Source organism: Anabas testudineus, chromosome 8 (genome assembly GCF_900324465.2).
Source record: "Anabas testudineus chromosome 8, fAnaTes1.2, whole genome shotgun sequence".
In the NCBI taxonomy this organism is placed as follows: Eukaryota; Metazoa; Chordata; class Actinopteri; order Anabantiformes; family Anabantidae; genus Anabas; species Anabas testudineus.
In genome coordinates, this window is record NC_046617.1 from 15,356,363 (window position 1) to 15,372,432 (window position 16,070).

The 16,070-nt window shown below is 40.3% G+C and overlaps 2 protein-coding genes across 3 annotated transcripts; one reads left to right on the forward strand and one right to left on the reverse strand.

Moving 5' to 3' along the window:
• Positions 1 to 118: 118 nt before the first annotated feature.
• On the reverse strand, positions 119 to 10,515 carry atad5a (ATPase family AAA domain containing 5a). Of its 2 annotated transcripts, none has more exons than XM_026359619.1 (22): positions 10,132 to 10,515; positions 9,569 to 9,632; positions 7,700 to 9,456; positions 7,280 to 7,364; positions 7,006 to 7,164; positions 6,571 to 6,700; positions 6,230 to 6,475; positions 5,937 to 6,085; positions 5,561 to 5,711; positions 5,197 to 5,472; positions 4,868 to 4,964; positions 4,658 to 4,740; positions 4,432 to 4,568; positions 4,171 to 4,348; positions 3,902 to 4,063; positions 3,575 to 3,805; positions 3,381 to 3,445; positions 3,063 to 3,252; positions 2,447 to 2,604; positions 1,413 to 2,296; positions 1,142 to 1,300; positions 119 to 886 (listed from the first exon to the last, which is right to left on the reverse strand). In XM_026359619.1, exons 2-22 carry the CDS (start codon positions 9,617 to 9,619, stop codon positions 808 to 810), a joined length of 5,427 nt encoding a protein of 1,808 aa, XP_026215404.1. In that variant the 5' UTR covers positions 9,620 to 9,632; positions 10,132 to 10,515; the 3' UTR covers positions 119 to 807. The 2 variants fall into 2 exon arrangements, with proteins under 2 accessions (XP_026215404.1, XP_026215395.1); XM_026359610.1 differs by having other exon boundaries at positions 1,413 to 2,299.
• Positions 10,516 to 11,490: 975 nt separating this feature from the next.
• LOC113165555 (GTPase IMAP family member 8-like) lies at positions 11,491 to 15,575 on the forward strand. Its single transcript, XM_026365214.1, has 6 exons — positions 11,491 to 11,638; positions 12,269 to 12,985; positions 13,296 to 14,009; positions 14,128 to 14,249; positions 14,339 to 15,011; positions 15,113 to 15,575. Exons 1-6 carry the CDS (start codon positions 11,611 to 11,613, stop codon positions 15,394 to 15,396), a joined length of 2,538 nt encoding a protein of 845 aa, XP_026220999.1. The 5' UTR covers positions 11,491 to 11,610; the 3' UTR covers positions 15,397 to 15,575.
• The last annotated feature ends 495 nt before the right edge of the window (positions 15,576 to 16,070 follow it).

A 16,070-nucleotide genomic window follows, 5' to 3' on the forward strand; every position in this document is an offset into this window, starting at 1 on the left:
ACTGTGCAGATACCACAGCATGCCATTAACTTCAGGCTGTGACGTCACACAAACTAATTAAACTATTAACGCCACACACTGTACATTAGGTCACATAAACAGTGGAATAAATTTAGGATCAGACTGTCAAATATTTTATTCTTGGTTTTGATAAACCTTTATTTGGACACAACCAAAACAAAAGAAAAACCCCACTGTGAGTAATGTGTACATATTTAATGTTGAAAATAAAAAAAATAAAAAAAATCTATGTGTCATCGTGAGGGTGACAAATGAGAAGTTTCTATTAAAAGATTTCTGCCTTTTATGAACATGAACAGAACCAAGATCCTGAGTGCATCAACAGTAATTTGGGTGGAGACATTTTACACACAGCCTTTACCAATACAAGAGCAATTTCTATTTTACACGTTAATCTCTTACAAATTATTGATTCATACTTGCTCCTTAAAAGCAAATTCTACTTGATAAAAAAAAACTTTGCAAGATGCGAATTGATTTGATTAGAGGCTACAAAACACTACTGTACAAAAAATAAAAACACTGTAGCACCACTTAATCATATAAAGTATTAACATTCAGTGCAATGTTTGAAAGCACCAAAAGTGCTGAATCAGTTCTGTATTCAGTGATTCAGTCATTTCCATCTTGGAGGAAATTCATGGAAACTTCAGACCGTTCACTGTGATCTGCTAACCACTTCATCTCAGGTCAGGATCAGATCACAAAACAAAAGGCAACACCTTTCTATTGCCAGACTGCCAGCCTCTGTGTGATAATGTGAACATGTCTAGTATTTTCCGTGGTTTAGGGAAAGTCTTTAGCAAGATGTTGTAGAGTACTCTTGTCCAGTCCAAGGTGGATTGCGTCGAGGTAGTGCAGAAATCTAGAGGAAAAACAAACAGACACAAAAACACAGCTCAGAGTTATCTGTAGTCATTAGTATTCACGTACACTTTAACACATTTATTTGCAGCTCAACATCTATACGCTTGGTGTCACAACAGTAATAAAACCAACATCACTTGAGCAAACCACATCCTGTTCGTTCAAGCCAAGACCTGCTGCTGCTGCTGCTGCTGCTGCTGCTGCTGCTGCTGCTGGCCAACTGAAAACCCAATAATGACTTTTGCATGCTCACCTCCGTTTAACTTTGCCCTGCTCCTTCAGCTGCTCTGATCTGCAAATGGTGCGAAGTGTTGGCAGGTAGTCTAGAGCAGCTGCTGCTCTGTTTCCAAAAGTACCAACCAGGCCTCTCAGCATGAGGCTCTCCATCACCTCTCTCCTCTCCAGCACCTGCCTGGAGTACATTAAATCACATTAGCTTTCTTTGAACTGAATATTAATGAATTCTTTGCAGATTTACATTGACAAACAAGGCCTAACGTTAAAGAGAGAGTAATAAGACTCACTGTGGTTGACAGGGATTGTCTTGAGTGAAGCTGTAACCTTCACAATGAGAGACCACTGGGAGGGTGAGTGCTGCTGCAGCCTCTTTTCTCAGCTCCCCTTCCAGTTTTTGGGCTTTGTCCCAGGCCTCTGCGACAGAAGCTTGACATCTGTGGAAGCTCAGCAACTCCACAGCGGCCTGGATCTCCAACCCACGCTCTTCCCTCACCCAGCTCCCTCTTTCACTCTCAACCCTTGACTCATCTGTCATCCCGTCTTTTAACACTGCACAAACTGGTGACGTTCGTCTGTGAATATTGCTCCCTTCTGGATGAACAAACAAGGAAGTGTCTATGTAGGACATGTTGTCTAAAAAGTCAGCTACTGATTCTAGACATTGGGAAACTGGGAGATTTTTTAGCCTCTCCTCAGGAGAAAGAGGTTTCCTTTTCATAGTTTCAGAAACTAAACTTTCTTTGACTTGCTCCTTTGCCTGAGGAGCACCCTGTGGCTTGCAGAGAGACAGGAAACTATCCTCTGAGTCTGAGTCACTGTGCAGTCCATTCTGATCAGGTAGACAGTGTCGCCTTTTGTTCTTCTTCATTCTACTGGAAACTTTAACTGGACTGCCATCGTCTGAGTAATCGGCTGACTCAGCTGTGTGCAATAACCTTGTATGGGATGGAAGCATGTCGGGCTGTAGGCAGCTGGATGACAGTGGCTCTTTTGGGTGAACAGAAGGATGGATTTGCGATAGAGAAGCAAATTGATCCAGTTTATGGGTAGAGGTAGCCAGCGGTGTACGTGGTAGAGGTAAGAGAGTCTCCATGTTGGAATAGAGTAGGTCCACCCCTCGTCGCCTGCTGTCTGTCAGCAGTTTCCAGCAAACCGCCTCCTCCTCTGGCTTCTGCTGACATGTACCCAATCAGAATAGTATAATTAGTAAAGAATACTATGATTGTACTGAAGAAATCTTAATGAGGCTAAAACATGGTGACTCATTTAGACTTAGTTTTATTATGTGCTTGTACGTGGATGGGGTAAATTATAGGTTTACCCTGAGCAGCTCCCAGATGTCTCTTTGAGGTTCTATGTTCAACAGGCCCAGCCTTGTCTCAGTGCAGCCGGTGTCACAGGAAGGCAGAGTGGATGGGACAGCCTCTGCACACAAGGTCGTGTCTGCTGCTTCTCCATCAGTCTCTGGCTTTAGTTCAGCTTTATACACAAATGAATAGAAAATAGATTAGGTTAAAAGATAATTCATAATAATTACTTTACAGCTACAAAGTGCTTTTCAAACATGTCATGAGACTAATAAAATACTAACTATGTTGATTAAAAGCCATTTTAATTTTTTTCTGCTGACCTAAATACGTGCACTTGTTTGGACAATGTGGTCTTAGCAGGTCAAAGACATAGTTTGGACATAATCTGCATACTTGCTTTGTGAGTGATTGGTAAAAGTTTGAATTATTTCTAAAAGCAGAAGGAGGGACGATAAAATTGATTCCATAGTTCCAGTAAAACAGTTGTTCCCTTAGGTCAACAGAATGCAGAAATAGTTTTAAAAGATACTTCCCAAATGATTAAAATAATAATTAAACATTTAAAAATGGCTGTCATCTAAAAATTATTAAAAACCTAGCAGTCTATAAATTCGTCCTCATCCTTACTGTTTTTGCCAGTGTGTGTCAGTGGCCTGGGTATATGGCGACCCCCAGCGCTGCGGGTCCAGAACTGCAGCTGCAGTAAACTTTGCCTGATGTCGCAGCCATTGAGTCTGAGCAGAGAGGTGATGTCTGACAGGTCTGTCCTCATATCTTCAGCCAGACACAAAAGCTGCAGGTAGCTGCCCACATTTAACTGTAACAGAGTCAGAAGAAGACAAATGAAAATTATTGACATTTTATCATCACAAGCTCAAGCTATATTTAACTACCCACTCAATCTGCATGTGCTAACAGTGCTATGTTGATGAATCCTCTACTCACCACCGATGGTGTTTTGAAGTGGATTTCTTCAAAGTTACCATCAAACATTGTGCTGAAGGCAGGATCTGAAAATGTAAACAAATAAAATGAAACTTTTTTCAACTAAAATAAATAAATAAAAAACAGACTGAAGTATGAATAAATGCAGTCCAGTAAACAGGTAAGACGTCACCTGTGACTGTTCTCTTACTCACCACTGGTAGTGAGGATGACTGGCCTCTTGGTAGTGGTCATGAACGTCTTGATCGCAGCTAGAAACCCAGAGTCATCGTCAAAAATAACATCCACTTCTTCAAACAGGATAAGTGAGGTAGCCATCTTCTTGCTCTGTTCTTCATTAGGCGTGGAGGCTGATGGTGATTTGACGGTGAGGTCTTTATTTTTAATGGCAGCCTCATTTTCTTTAATGGCTTTCTTGGAAGAAGCTATGGACAGAAATGATGGATAGAGTATAAAAAGCTCAATACTTACTATTAAACAACCTATAAGTAAAAACACTGACACATTAAAGGTGTATTTACCTGTTGGTTCAGTCTTCGCTGCGTTAGGTAGCTGCTTATTGGAGGTAGGTTTGAAGAAGTTAGCTAATGAAGTGGGGGCCAGACCTCCTCTTCTAGCACCTCTTGGTGACTGGGGAAGTTTTCTGGGAGAGGAAACTACTCTGCGCGGAGAGTTTACCTTTCCTAAAGGAAGAAAAAACAGTTGAAATACTCCTACTATAGACATAAACAAGCAAAAACAGATAATCTCAGAGGTCAATAGCGCGTGTGAGAGTCAGCTCTGTACATACTGGGAGAGGATCCAGGCCTGGCAGTGCCAGCACTGCTGCTTGTGCCATAGCTGTTGAAGTAAGTGGGTTTGTGGGCGTTGACCCCCTGACTGTCCACCTGGTGCGACTGAGTGGCTTCTTTCAACTGAGACAGAATAAGACGTCCACTCCGCTGAGATGAAGCATTCACCTCAAATACCTTCGGAGACCAGATGGTTGTTAGTAATTATGAGACTATCCATCCCAACGCACTGTTTTAAAATGCAGTTGGTGTATTTGTACCTTAAAGCCCAGCTCCTGAGCACAGGCATATACCGCAGCAGTTTTTCCCACTCCAGTGGGCCCTGTAATGAGCAGTGTATTACACAATGTGTCCTCGCCATCCTGTGAGTCCTCTTCTCCACAGTCCCAGTCAGAGTCTGCACACAAAAGGCCATCATCCAGTCATGAACAGTGAGACAAGAATATGAAGAGAAAACAAGATCAGTATTTCTGTCTAATCTCCCACCATTGCTGCCTTCCTCCTGTTTCTTGTCTTTCTGCTTTTTTCTCTCCTCTCGGTCTGCACGAAGTTTCCATTCCTTCAGCCAACTGTACAAAAAGGGGAAAATGAAATACTTTCCCCCGAAGTCCTGATATAGTTTTTTTTTTTTTTTGTATACAGCAAGTACATTTACCACTGTTTTTATAGTGATACTGTGAAATTAGAGCACCTCACCTGTGTAGTCTCTTAACTGAGGCACTGTTGTCTAAAATATCACTGGAGTGCTGGGGTTGATATTTATCTGTCCACAACACATCTTCTTTCACCACTTCTGTTGAACAAAGAGCAGAGCTTCAGAAAAATGTTTGCCTTATAAAAATTACTACAGTATACTGCAAAAACATGAGTGAAAAACAGTGATGTCTGTTTCAATACATTTAAATAGGGTATATTTAATTGTTGATTGCAAACGTGCACTGACCCATGACTTATTAGACTAATAGCTAAGAATCTCTCATTAAATCAGACTAGGTTAGGTATTATGTATTTGTTATCTTTGTTACCTTTTTTCCCAGTGTCCTCTCCCAGTAATTCATCTACAATAATAACAGAGTCATCTGTGGATGGGACCTCAGGCTTGGACCTCTGCAATCGTCTCGTGCGACCTCCCCTTTTTGTTCGCTCTAGCTCAGGTGTGGAAATATCCTCTTGCGAACTGCTGGCCCGCTGTTTCTTTGCCACCTTCACTGCGTTTGCTCCTTCATCATCTATCCTTTTCCTCTTTCCTCCTATTGGTTCAGCTGGCAGTTGGGTGTTCTTAAGTCTGGATGGTTCTAGCTCTAGTAGGTAAAATACAGCGGTTCCTGAGGTTTATTTTCATTTTATGCACTATTTCCATCTTTACTTTGGCTGACTTTTAAGACTGACCTGCTGTATAGTGCTGCTGCTGGTGATCAGTGCGTCTCTTCAAGAAGCGAGTGATAAACATCTGAACAGGGAAGAGAGGATTAGAGGTGCTGATTTCCTCCATTAGAAGCTGCCGAACACTTTCCGAGATTTCAGGTCTCCAGCCCGAACCCTGAAAAGGAAAAATTCTATTAGTCAGTGTTATGTCTGCTGTAGAATCTTTTCTCATAGCATCACATCTGTTTTTGGGTTTTCTACCAAAAAATGAACAAATGTACAAACAAATTAGACAGAAGTTATGTTAATTATGTAATCAAATTCAAAGTAAGTCTATGTGCGCTGTCTGTAGTAACTGTAGTAAATTTTGTGACAGGCCATGACAATCATTTCAACATACCTGTTCACAGGGTGCTCTACAGGCGGGTTTGGTCTTCAAGCAAAACGAGCTGCTAACAGATGGTAGAGTGATGGATGTTTGGTTCCAAAGCTCTTCCAGATGACGCAGGAATGGAGACTCGGGCCATGGCAGACTCCAAAGAGTGCAACCTGTCAATAGATAACAAAAGAGTCTTAATAGACTAGTAAATCCCACACTGATCTGCACACAAAAGTGTTTTATAATAAACAAAATAAATAGATAAACCCATCACATACTGATGACATGCATATTTTTAAGAAGGAACAGCCTACCAGTTGGTTGCTTCATGTGCACAACTGGTTGAAAGAAGGAACAGGAGAGGGAGTATGCCTCTTTGGTGGCAGCAGTCTTGGCTATCTGTTTTCTAAAAGACTCGGGCAGACCACTCTTTAAGAACTCTCTGCGTGCCCTGAACTGCTCATCATCCTGGGAGTTTTCAGAACCCTCACGACTGCTCTCATCAAAAATGGACACTTTCCGAGCAGTTTTCTCCTGGCCCAGAGAGGCCCCCTTTGAGCCTGTCACAAAAAGACAAAGCACATTTAGAGGATATTTCAACACATAACAACAAACCGGTGAACAATAACTTTTCCACAGAGTGGGGAAAAACTACCTGGGACAGACTTGCCATCTTTGCACGGTGGGGTGGCTCTGCCCAGAACATCATTTAGACTGCGTAAAGCCTTTTTACTCTTTTCGGGTGCTGTCTGAGTCTGGTCCTCCTCCACACAGATGACAGAATCCTGACAAAAGTTAGTGAAATGTAAATTTCAAAATCACAGCAATAGCATTTCTACTCACTCATAATTCAATTTTCTACATACGTTTTGTCGTAGCTTTTTTCTGTCCATGTCTATGTTTAATGTCCGTATTTGGATCTTTTTAATCACACAGTAAAAACAAACCTACATCAGGCCACAGTCAGCTGCTAAGCATTTAACAGTGGACTTACATGTGCAGTTTCCTGGGGTTATTTCACATCTCACAAGTAAAACTACTGACAAATTTAAGTACATTAAAGATTGAAAAATAGTTGTAAAGCTTGTACCTCATCTTCACAGTAGCTCTTCTTGATGCAGGCTTCATTTCGTGACGAACGCCTCAAGTTGCTCTTCACATCTACACAAGTTTTCTTACTCTGTTGAATTACTTTCGCTTTCTCCACCAACTTCTTTGCTTGTTTCCTTTTTTTAGACTCATTTGATGTCTGAAAAGAAAACAACAACAACATAGGTTTATTTAATTCTCCTCTGCCCATAATTATGATACCGTTTACATCAACTGAATTTAGAATCAGTCTAATGTGTTATAAATATACTTACTTTAATAGCCAAAGAGGAGTTTAGGCCGCTTCCACCCTCAGTCTTTGATGTAGAAACATCTCTGTGGATTCTAGTAAATTTTATCCTTGGGGAAAAGAAAATATGCATTAAAGCATTCGCAATGTTTAGAGTTTATGTACATACAATACATGCTTATACACTCAGTTGCATACATTGTACAATACATTAGGTACACCTAAACGGTTTTAAGGTGTTTAAACAACAGTAATATAATTTTGAAGATGTAGACACAGATGAAATGCATAAAATTATACTGACGGGTTTGAATTTCCCATACACAAAAACAGAAATACCTCTTCTTTTATAATTCAAGTCAGCATATACAAACTTCATAGCATTAGTTTTAGCTGGGCTTTTCATAGGAAAAAGAGCTAGGTCACAACTATAACTATGTGTTACCTGATTGGACTTTCTTTAGTGTCAGGTGGACACACCATCTCTGCAACAAAGACTCTGTGTTTGGACTTGCGTGTCTTTGGGGTTGAAATCTTCACAGGGCTGTCAGGTAAAGCAGTAGCAGCAGGAGCAGTGTTATTAGATTCATTTAGTTTCCTTGTTTTTCTATTTAGAGTTGTTGGGGAAGTTCCAGGTGTGTGCCTGATTACTGCCTCTCTTTTGGATCTCCTCACAGCTGGGATGGAAGGAGTTGAGGTGACGGGACACTCCTCTTTGTTATCATCAATCGTGGTCACCGTTTCCTCCACAGAAGCCAGAGGAGTGGCGACTGCCTCCTTTTCTTCCTTAGTTTTCTTCCTGCCTTTTCTTGCTATTTTCTTTTTAGTTCCATTATTTACCTGAGAGGAAGGAGGGGCCTGCTCAGTAGAGGGTGGAATTACAGCATCCTCCTCAATAATTGTAGTATCCAAATTCTTCTCTTCAGGTTGCTTCTGCTTTCCCTGGCTCTTCACAGGTTTTGTTTTTGATCCATCTAGACTGGGCTGTTTGAAGGCTGCCATAAACTGCTTCCTCTCTGCCTCACTGCACTTAGGCAAGGATTCACTCTCAAGCACTGCTAGTTCTAGATCCTCCTCTTGTAGAACCACATTGGATTTCCGTTTGACAGACAGAGACGAACAAGAAAGCTGGGGTCCAGCCTCGGCATGAGGAGACGATACTGTCTCTGACGGGCCATTTGTTCCTTTTCTCCTGTTAAATATAGATGCTACCTTTCCCACAGCCTTGAGTTCTTCTTGTTTAGGTGAGACTACATGTACTTCAGCCTGGATGGTGAGTGTTCGAGGTGAAACCTGCAGTAAAGGCTCCCCAGAATCCAGGTTATCTTCAGCTTTAGGAATATTCAAATTGTCAACGTGATTTTTTTCTGCCTCTGTTGTGATTTCACTTTGATCTTCATTTGCCAGGTGATCCTCTGTGTGCTCTTCAGTCTTGCCTTGACTCTGACTACGCACAAAATCCTCAAAAGAGATTGTGATTGTACTGCTGTTTAACTGCGAGGTCTCATCCACATTAACCTCCATGCTAACATCACCAAAGGAGTTCTCAGCATCTTTTTCTTCTGGTTCTTGTTGTTTTGCCTCTTGTTCCTGTTGCTTTCTATGATTACTCGAAGTTTGTTTCACTTTTTCACTTGGAGGTTCAACTGGAGATAAAGGTAAACTCTTCAGCTCTGGTTTACTTTTGACACCGTTCTCACAGTTGATATCATCTTCATGATATTCATCTTTTTCAGTCTGCTCCACACTGACAGTGGAACTGGTCTCTGATATTCCTGCAGCGACACAAACATCAGCACTAAACTGGGCCAGCAGAGCTGCTGTATCTCTGCCGAGGACAGCACAGGTCTTCTTTGGTGCTGCATCTTCACTTTCTTGTGGTTGTTCCACAATCAGGCAGCTAACCTCTTCTGTGGAACTAACAGTTTCAGCCTCCACAAGTTTCCTTGCAGCTTTGCTGGTCTTTCTACCTCGTTTCTGAGATGGTTGTTTCATGACCGCTTCTGGACTTTTCTCTTTAGACTGTTCTGGTGGGCTGGTCTTTTCTTTAGAGGACTGACCCTTTCGGCTGAAGTAGTCCATTATGTTGTTGGACCGTGGAGGAGAAAAGGGTTTATCCACAACTTTGGCCACAGGAGAGAAATAGTTTGTGATTGTTTTACCAACAGGACTGCTGCCATCTTTGCGAGATTTCTTGCAAGGCTGCGAAATGTGTGATAATGAAACATGAGAATACATAAGAATGAAAGAAAAACAATATGCTTTTTAACAGTTACTGCATGTTACATATAGTCCAACTCTGTCAAAGAAATACCTGAGTGTCAAAGTCCTCAATGACAGATGCCATAGCCACAACACCAGCCATAATTTCAAGACACCTACCACAAAAGAAAACAATGTTATACACACGGAGGTCTGAAAACAGTGAAATGAGAGACTGAGGTTCAGAAGTGTTTGATTAAGCTTACAAACAACCTTTCAATTAACATTAGACATGTGTCTATGTGACTATGTGTGCACTAACAATGGCAGCAATATTTGGGAACTATGCAACTTCTAAGTGGATTAGCTACAATATGATTCAAGTTAGATTCCTTAATTTCTATAGGCAAATATATAAATGGCAACTAACTAGTTTAACCAATCAACCCAACACACTTTTACTTATGATAACTATGCTTACGACAGTACTTTCTATTAAACCCACAACATTCAACAGAAGAAATATTTACTACCATTAAATGGTCGGAGAAGGCAGGTAACATGATGATTAAGTGTTAATATTATTCCTGACATGGCGCTCTGCAGCTCTTCCCCTTATGTGTGCTAAAAACCAGACAAGGCAACCAGGAAAACAAAGATTGAGAAAACACTCACCGTTAAAGCCAAACCGGTAACTCAGTCTTCTTGCGTTGTCTTATTCACTTCTCCGTGTGTAAGATAATTGAATGAAGAAAGGCAACACTCATCGTGCGACACGGACAGCTGTTTATAACGTTAGCCAGAGGAGATATAAATATCAGTGTAAAACAACAAGCTAGCAGTCTTCGCTAAGTGCTCCTTCTAAAGCAGCTCCGCTCCGCACTTAAGCCACAAGTTGTCCCGTTTCCACATGTCAGCCACAGATATATGGACTCAAAGTGGAAGCTGTTACAACGATAATATCCAAATTGGTCCGCGTTGGGATTCAAAATACATATTTCTTAGTGTATGTTGCTCTTTCAAAAGCGCGCCAGGCTGGTCGCGAACGAAGAGCGCCAAATACACATGACCTTTGACATCACCACATCCCACCAATCACGGGAAAGAAAACGACGGCGTCGTTGGTGACGTATTAGACTACAACAAAGATGGCGTGTGGTGTCACGTTTCAGTAGAGGAAGCAGTGACAGCTCCTTCTACTGGTGCCTCCAGCATCAACTTCTACCTCGTTTTCCAGGAGATCAGAAACATTTAACATTTTAACTTCATAAGAATGGTCATATTTGTCCAGATAAATGTATAAGAAGCACAAGCAGAGCAAAATATTTCAGTAATCTGTGTTTTATTTACTATCCTCTCCAGCCCATGATGACAGCTGCAAATAGGATAATCCAATTAATCATTAGGTTTATTAAGAAAAAAGAAAACTGACCCTCCAGCCTGGGGTTGATACTCTTTCTCACACAAGCTTCATCCAGTCTAGACTCAGGCCTATTTCACATAACTCATCATAAGCTGTTATCTCACCTAGTATCTCAGACAGGGAGTATTTTTGTACAGCGCAAGAGGTATTTATGTGCAAACAGGCAAACTTTATGTGTTTGCCTGTTTGCCTTTAAATTCTTTTTATACTTTAAAAGTTAGTTGCCTTACTGTGCATATGATAAACGTCTTAAATTTTATAAGCATCTGCCAATGGTTTGTACAACAAACATTTGAAAGATTAACATACTCTTTGTACATTTAAATAAAAAGATAATTCTTTCATTTAAAGAGATATTTAGAATTTTTCTGTGATGTGACAGAATGCATACTAAAAATAGTTTTACCAAATTTACCAAACTACACTTCCAAATGCACATTATGGGAAATTAATATTATAGTTTTGTACATAAATATTTTCCCAAGTTTAGTAGTTTAATGTAAACATTTATAGAAGTGGTTCCAAAGTAACATGCCACTCCCTACATATTTCTCTGATATAAAAAAGTGGTGTCATGTGTCATTGTTCTTCTTCTGTAAGTTGCAGTTCAGGTTGGATTGGTTCTTTAGGCCGATATACAGACGGTGTTGATGCAGACAGTTGGCGATTCAACCTTTTAACACTGTTTCTGTTTTATTATGGACAGAGCCACCCAGCAGGTGCAGTAGACAATGGCTGATGTAGACGTTTCCAACTCTGGTAAGTCATCTTTAATAGAACTCTTTGATAGGACACAAAGGTCAATTAAATAAAGCGTTTTTATTGATTTGTTATTTATTTCACAGGGAAGATTCAATTAAATCTTTTTACACCTTGACTTGGATATTTTGCTTGCTTTGTACCTCCCTTGTAAGTTGCTTTAAAAAAAGCTAATGCCAAATTAATGTAGGAATAGAAATGTCACATACAGTAAGAAGAAGCACTGAAATGAAAAACTAGGCATACGATAGCTAATTTGGTGCCCCATGAGCCTGCTTAAAACTCAGGTTTTTAACTTCACATTAAGACAACTTAAATGTTTTCTATGATCTGATGTGAATTCTGAGGTTTACAGCATAAAAGTTTGTGTAATGTTGAATTATTAGAATTTATATTGTGTGTTTGTATTGTATGCTGGAAAACGTTATTAAGTCACTGGCTTGCAGGACATTCATGTGTCATTTAAAAGTTAATCAAAGCAGCAGTTCCTGGTTGACTGTAGATACATCAGTCAGCAACAACATCAAAATCAGTTGATGCTACATAAAGTTTTTTTATTGGCCCCTTTCTGCAGTTACACACATCAGTTTATTTTATTTTTACATACTAAGAATACTGCATCCCTTACAGGTCAAAGTCAACCGTTTCCAGAGCTGAGGATTGTGTTGATTGGTGGAAGAGAATTACGAGGAAACCCCAGTAATAGGAGTAAAACTGGTAACATCATACTGGGTAAAAGTGTTTTTGACACCAAAAGAAGAACAGCCCAGTGTGCTGTGGGTCAACAGGCGGTGCATGGCCGACAAGTCACAGTGGTGGATTCTCCGGGCTGGTGGTGGCACTATCCACTGGAAAACACTGCAAGGTTGGACCAGCTAGAAATCAAGAACAGTATCTATATGTGTTCCCCTGGTCCACATGCCTTTCTTATAGTCATTCCTGTTGATTCTGTATTTCCACATATCTTCAAACTATCACTGGAAGAGCACCTGAAACTTTTCCACAAAAATGTGTTTAAACACACTATTGTGCTGTTTACTGCTCAATATAGTGCTGTAAGTTTAGAAGATGAAATCAGTGCGTGGCCAGCACTGAAGTGGCTTCTTGAGCAATGTGGAAACCGAAAATATGTTCTCAATATTCACAATACGCAGGATAGCACTCAAGTCAAAACACTTTTCGAGAAAATTGAGGCAATGGTTGCAGAAAATGCTGGCGGTTACTATTCTACCGATTTAGCTGCTGGGGATGCTCTGAGACAGGAAATGCAAGCAATAGCTCACAGAGCATCTGAGAGGTTCGCTGAAGTTCAGACACAAAGAAGGAAACTTAAAGCACTGATTGAAGGTGAGTAGCAAATTAATCTAATCAGTTTTACACACTGCCCATCCCAAAAAAAAAAAAAAAAGGTCACACACTCTAATAGTTTGGTTGGACCACCTTTCATTACAGCTTTCATTACAGTTAACATTTGCCACATGGTTTGTTTCATATGTTCTGTATAAGCTGTCAAAGAAGAAGAGTGTCAAAACAAAAAATATTAAGCAACAACAAAAGGCAGATGAGAGTATAGAACAGAACCTGTGGAGAGGTGTCTGATGAGCAACTTATCATTGTAGTGCATGAAGCTACAGCCCTTTATTTTTGGTTTCTGTAGGTGGCAAAACTCCACCTCAACATTTAAGACTGGTGATGGTTGGAGCACAGTGGTCGGCCAAGAGCTCAGCAGGCAACACCATTCTGGGAAAAAAATCTTTTGCTGTTGATCACAGAAGAACAACAGAGATCTGTGAGATGGGCCACGGCATGGTGGCAGGCAGGCGGATCACAGTTGTAGATTCTCCGGGATGGTTCTACAACCATACCCTTCATGATACCTGTGAGATGGATAAACTTCAAATAGAGAACAGCATTTATCTGTGCCCTCCAGGACCCCATGCAGTGCTCCTTGTGGTCGGCCTGACATCTGCATTCAACGCATCATATCAGAGATCTGTCCAGGAGCACATGAGTCTGTTCACAGATGATATCTGGAAGCACACGATGGTTCTGTTCACTAGAGGTGACTGGCTGGCAGCAAAGACTGTTGAAGAGCGTATAGAGAGTGAGAGAGGCCTGCAGTGGCTAGTGGAGAAGTGTGGGAACAGGTATCATGTCCTAGACAACACAAAGTACTACGATGAGATGCAGGTAACGGAGCTCCTGGAGAAGATTGAAGAGATGTGGGCGGGAAACAAAGATCCACATTATCAAGTTAGCCAGGGCCATGCAGAGAAGATCGAAGCACGAACAGAGGCTGGAAACAAGAAGGCTGAGAAGATTAGAATGATAACCTGGAAACAATCAAGAATGCTGAGAGAGTTGTTTAAAGGTTAAAAAAAAGATTATAAAATATTAATAAATATTATTATTATTATTATTATTATTATTGTTGTTGTTGTTGTTGTTGTGAGCCTACTATTTGATTAACAGCTTCACATTTTCTACAGGAGAGAGGCAGCCAAACACTGACCTAAGGATTGTACTTGTAGGAAGAAAAGAGTCAGGGAAGAGTATGGTTGGAAACAGAATCCTTCTGGATGAACTATTTGACACATCCTTAATGAAGAAGGTATTAGTATACACTGTCTAAAATCAAAATATTCCAGAAACAGGAAAAACTATGATTTGCTGTTACCTTCCTGTTTTTGTTTGTTGTAGGAATTCCAATGTAACAGGGAAACCTCAAAGTGTGTGAAACGCATACGAAATGTTTTTCGAGTAGATGTCACAGTTGTTGAGACACCAGGTTGGCCAACAGACACGACAATACCCCCGTGGCTCAAAGATGAAGTCCTACGCGGTGCCTCCATGTGTGCTCCAGGCCCTCATGTTTTTCTGCTGGTTATTGCCATTTCTAAAGCATTTACAGAGAAAGACCTCAAAGCAATAGAAGAAGTCTTAAAGCCATTCAGTGAGAGAGTCTGGAGACACTGCATGGTCGTGTTCACTTGGGGAGACTGGCTCAGCAACAGATCCATTGAGGAGTACATTGCTGCTGAAGGCACAGCCTTACAGCGACTTTTAGAAAAGTGCAGAAACAGATTTTATGCTCTCAGCTACTATGGTGGTGCAGTCATGGAGCTGTTCAGAAAAATATCTGACATCATTACACAAAACAAGGGCCAGTGCCTCACCACTGAAGACAAACCGGGGAAAAAGCAGAAATTGCTCTGGCGACTAAAACAGCCCACGCTGACAGAAGAGGAGTGGGACAGGAGGGAACAGGAGCTCATAGACAGGATGCTGAAAGCTGTGGCACAAGAACCTGAGGAACCAACGCTACGATCCGTGAAGATGAGTGGTAGCTTGGATGAAGCCTTCATTCCATACAGTGAGTTGGATTTTAATGAAGTTGGAATTTTAGTTCACACACATTTTGAGATGCATTGTCATTAATAATTACTCTATTTAATTTATAACTTCTGTTTTTAGTGAGTGGAGAAGCTCCCTCAGAATATGGGGGCCCAATTTGGAGGCAAAAAGCACGAGCCAAGGTGTCCGAATGGCTGAAGTTTGGAGCTGGAAACTCTGACGTGACTTCTGGGGTTGACAGCATGAGTGTCTCAGCCAGTTATATGGAGAAGTTGGATGGAAATCCTCTGACAGATAAAATTCATCATGCAATGCAATGTTTTTATCCAGAAAAAGACAAAACAATGAATCATACCAGAGTCTCCACTGACAGTGTGAAAACACAACACAGACACTCTTTCTAATCACAACTTCTGCAGCACAAAAGCAGGGTGACAAAGACTAAGCAAAGCTATACTTGCACAGTGAATGTTGAAGAGTAAATACACAGATAATCATTTGACTGTTTACTATATTTTATACATCTGTATAGAATAACTGCAATTATAGGAAATAAAAATCTAAATAAATACATGTTTTTGAACATTTGTCCTAACAGTTTTTTGTAGCCCTAGTCATAAGTTTGCAGATGTGACTCTACAAGGTTGATTTATACTATGACTAAAGAACATGTAATCTTTAATAAATATCTCACAAATGCCAATAAATATGCGGGTTATTTCACAAAGTGAGGATGATCTCTCAAAAATAGAGGGTAGTGACTCATCAGATGTAAAAAGACTTTATTTATTGGTAGTGTGAAATTCTAGCCAGAGCCAATTATAGAAATTGATTACATTCCCAGCTTTATCATTATTCTAGTGAAGAAATATTAATGCACTGCTATTTATAAGTCCAATCCAACATTCTGTATACTGATCAGACTGTTTTGATTTTAGTGCTTTAATAAAGATTCCAAGTTCTTAATCTTATAAAAATATCTTTTCTGTCGATTGACTAATTATTATTATTATTATTATTATTATTATTATTATTATTATTATTATTATTATTATTATTGTTGTTGTTGTTGTTGTTG

Bases quoted from the DNA above. Each gene is read 5' to 3' on its own strand.
- atad5a (XM_026359610.1), bottom strand. From the start codon at position 9,619: ATGGCTGGTGTTGTGGCTATGGCATCTGTCATTGAGGACTTTGACACT. The intron at 6,086-6,229 runs GTAGGCTGTTCC...ATCTATTGACAG, and splicing joins GCACATGAAGCAACCAACTG to GTTGCACTCTTTGGAGTCTG. The intron at 3,446-3,574 runs GTGAGTAAGAGA...TTACATTTTCAG, and splicing joins AGTCATCCTCACTACCAGTG to ATCCTGCCTTCAGCACAATG.
- LOC113165555 (XM_026365214.1), top strand. From the start codon at position 11,611: ATGGCTGATGTAGACGTTTCCAACTCTG. The intron at 14,010-14,127 runs GTTAAAAAAAAG...CATTTTCTACAG, and splicing joins GCTGAGAGAGTTGTTTAAAG to GAGAGAGGCAGCCAAACACT. The intron at 14,250-14,338 runs GTATTAGTATAC...TGTTTGTTGTAG, and splicing joins ACACATCCTTAATGAAGAAG to GAATTCCAATGTAACAGGGA.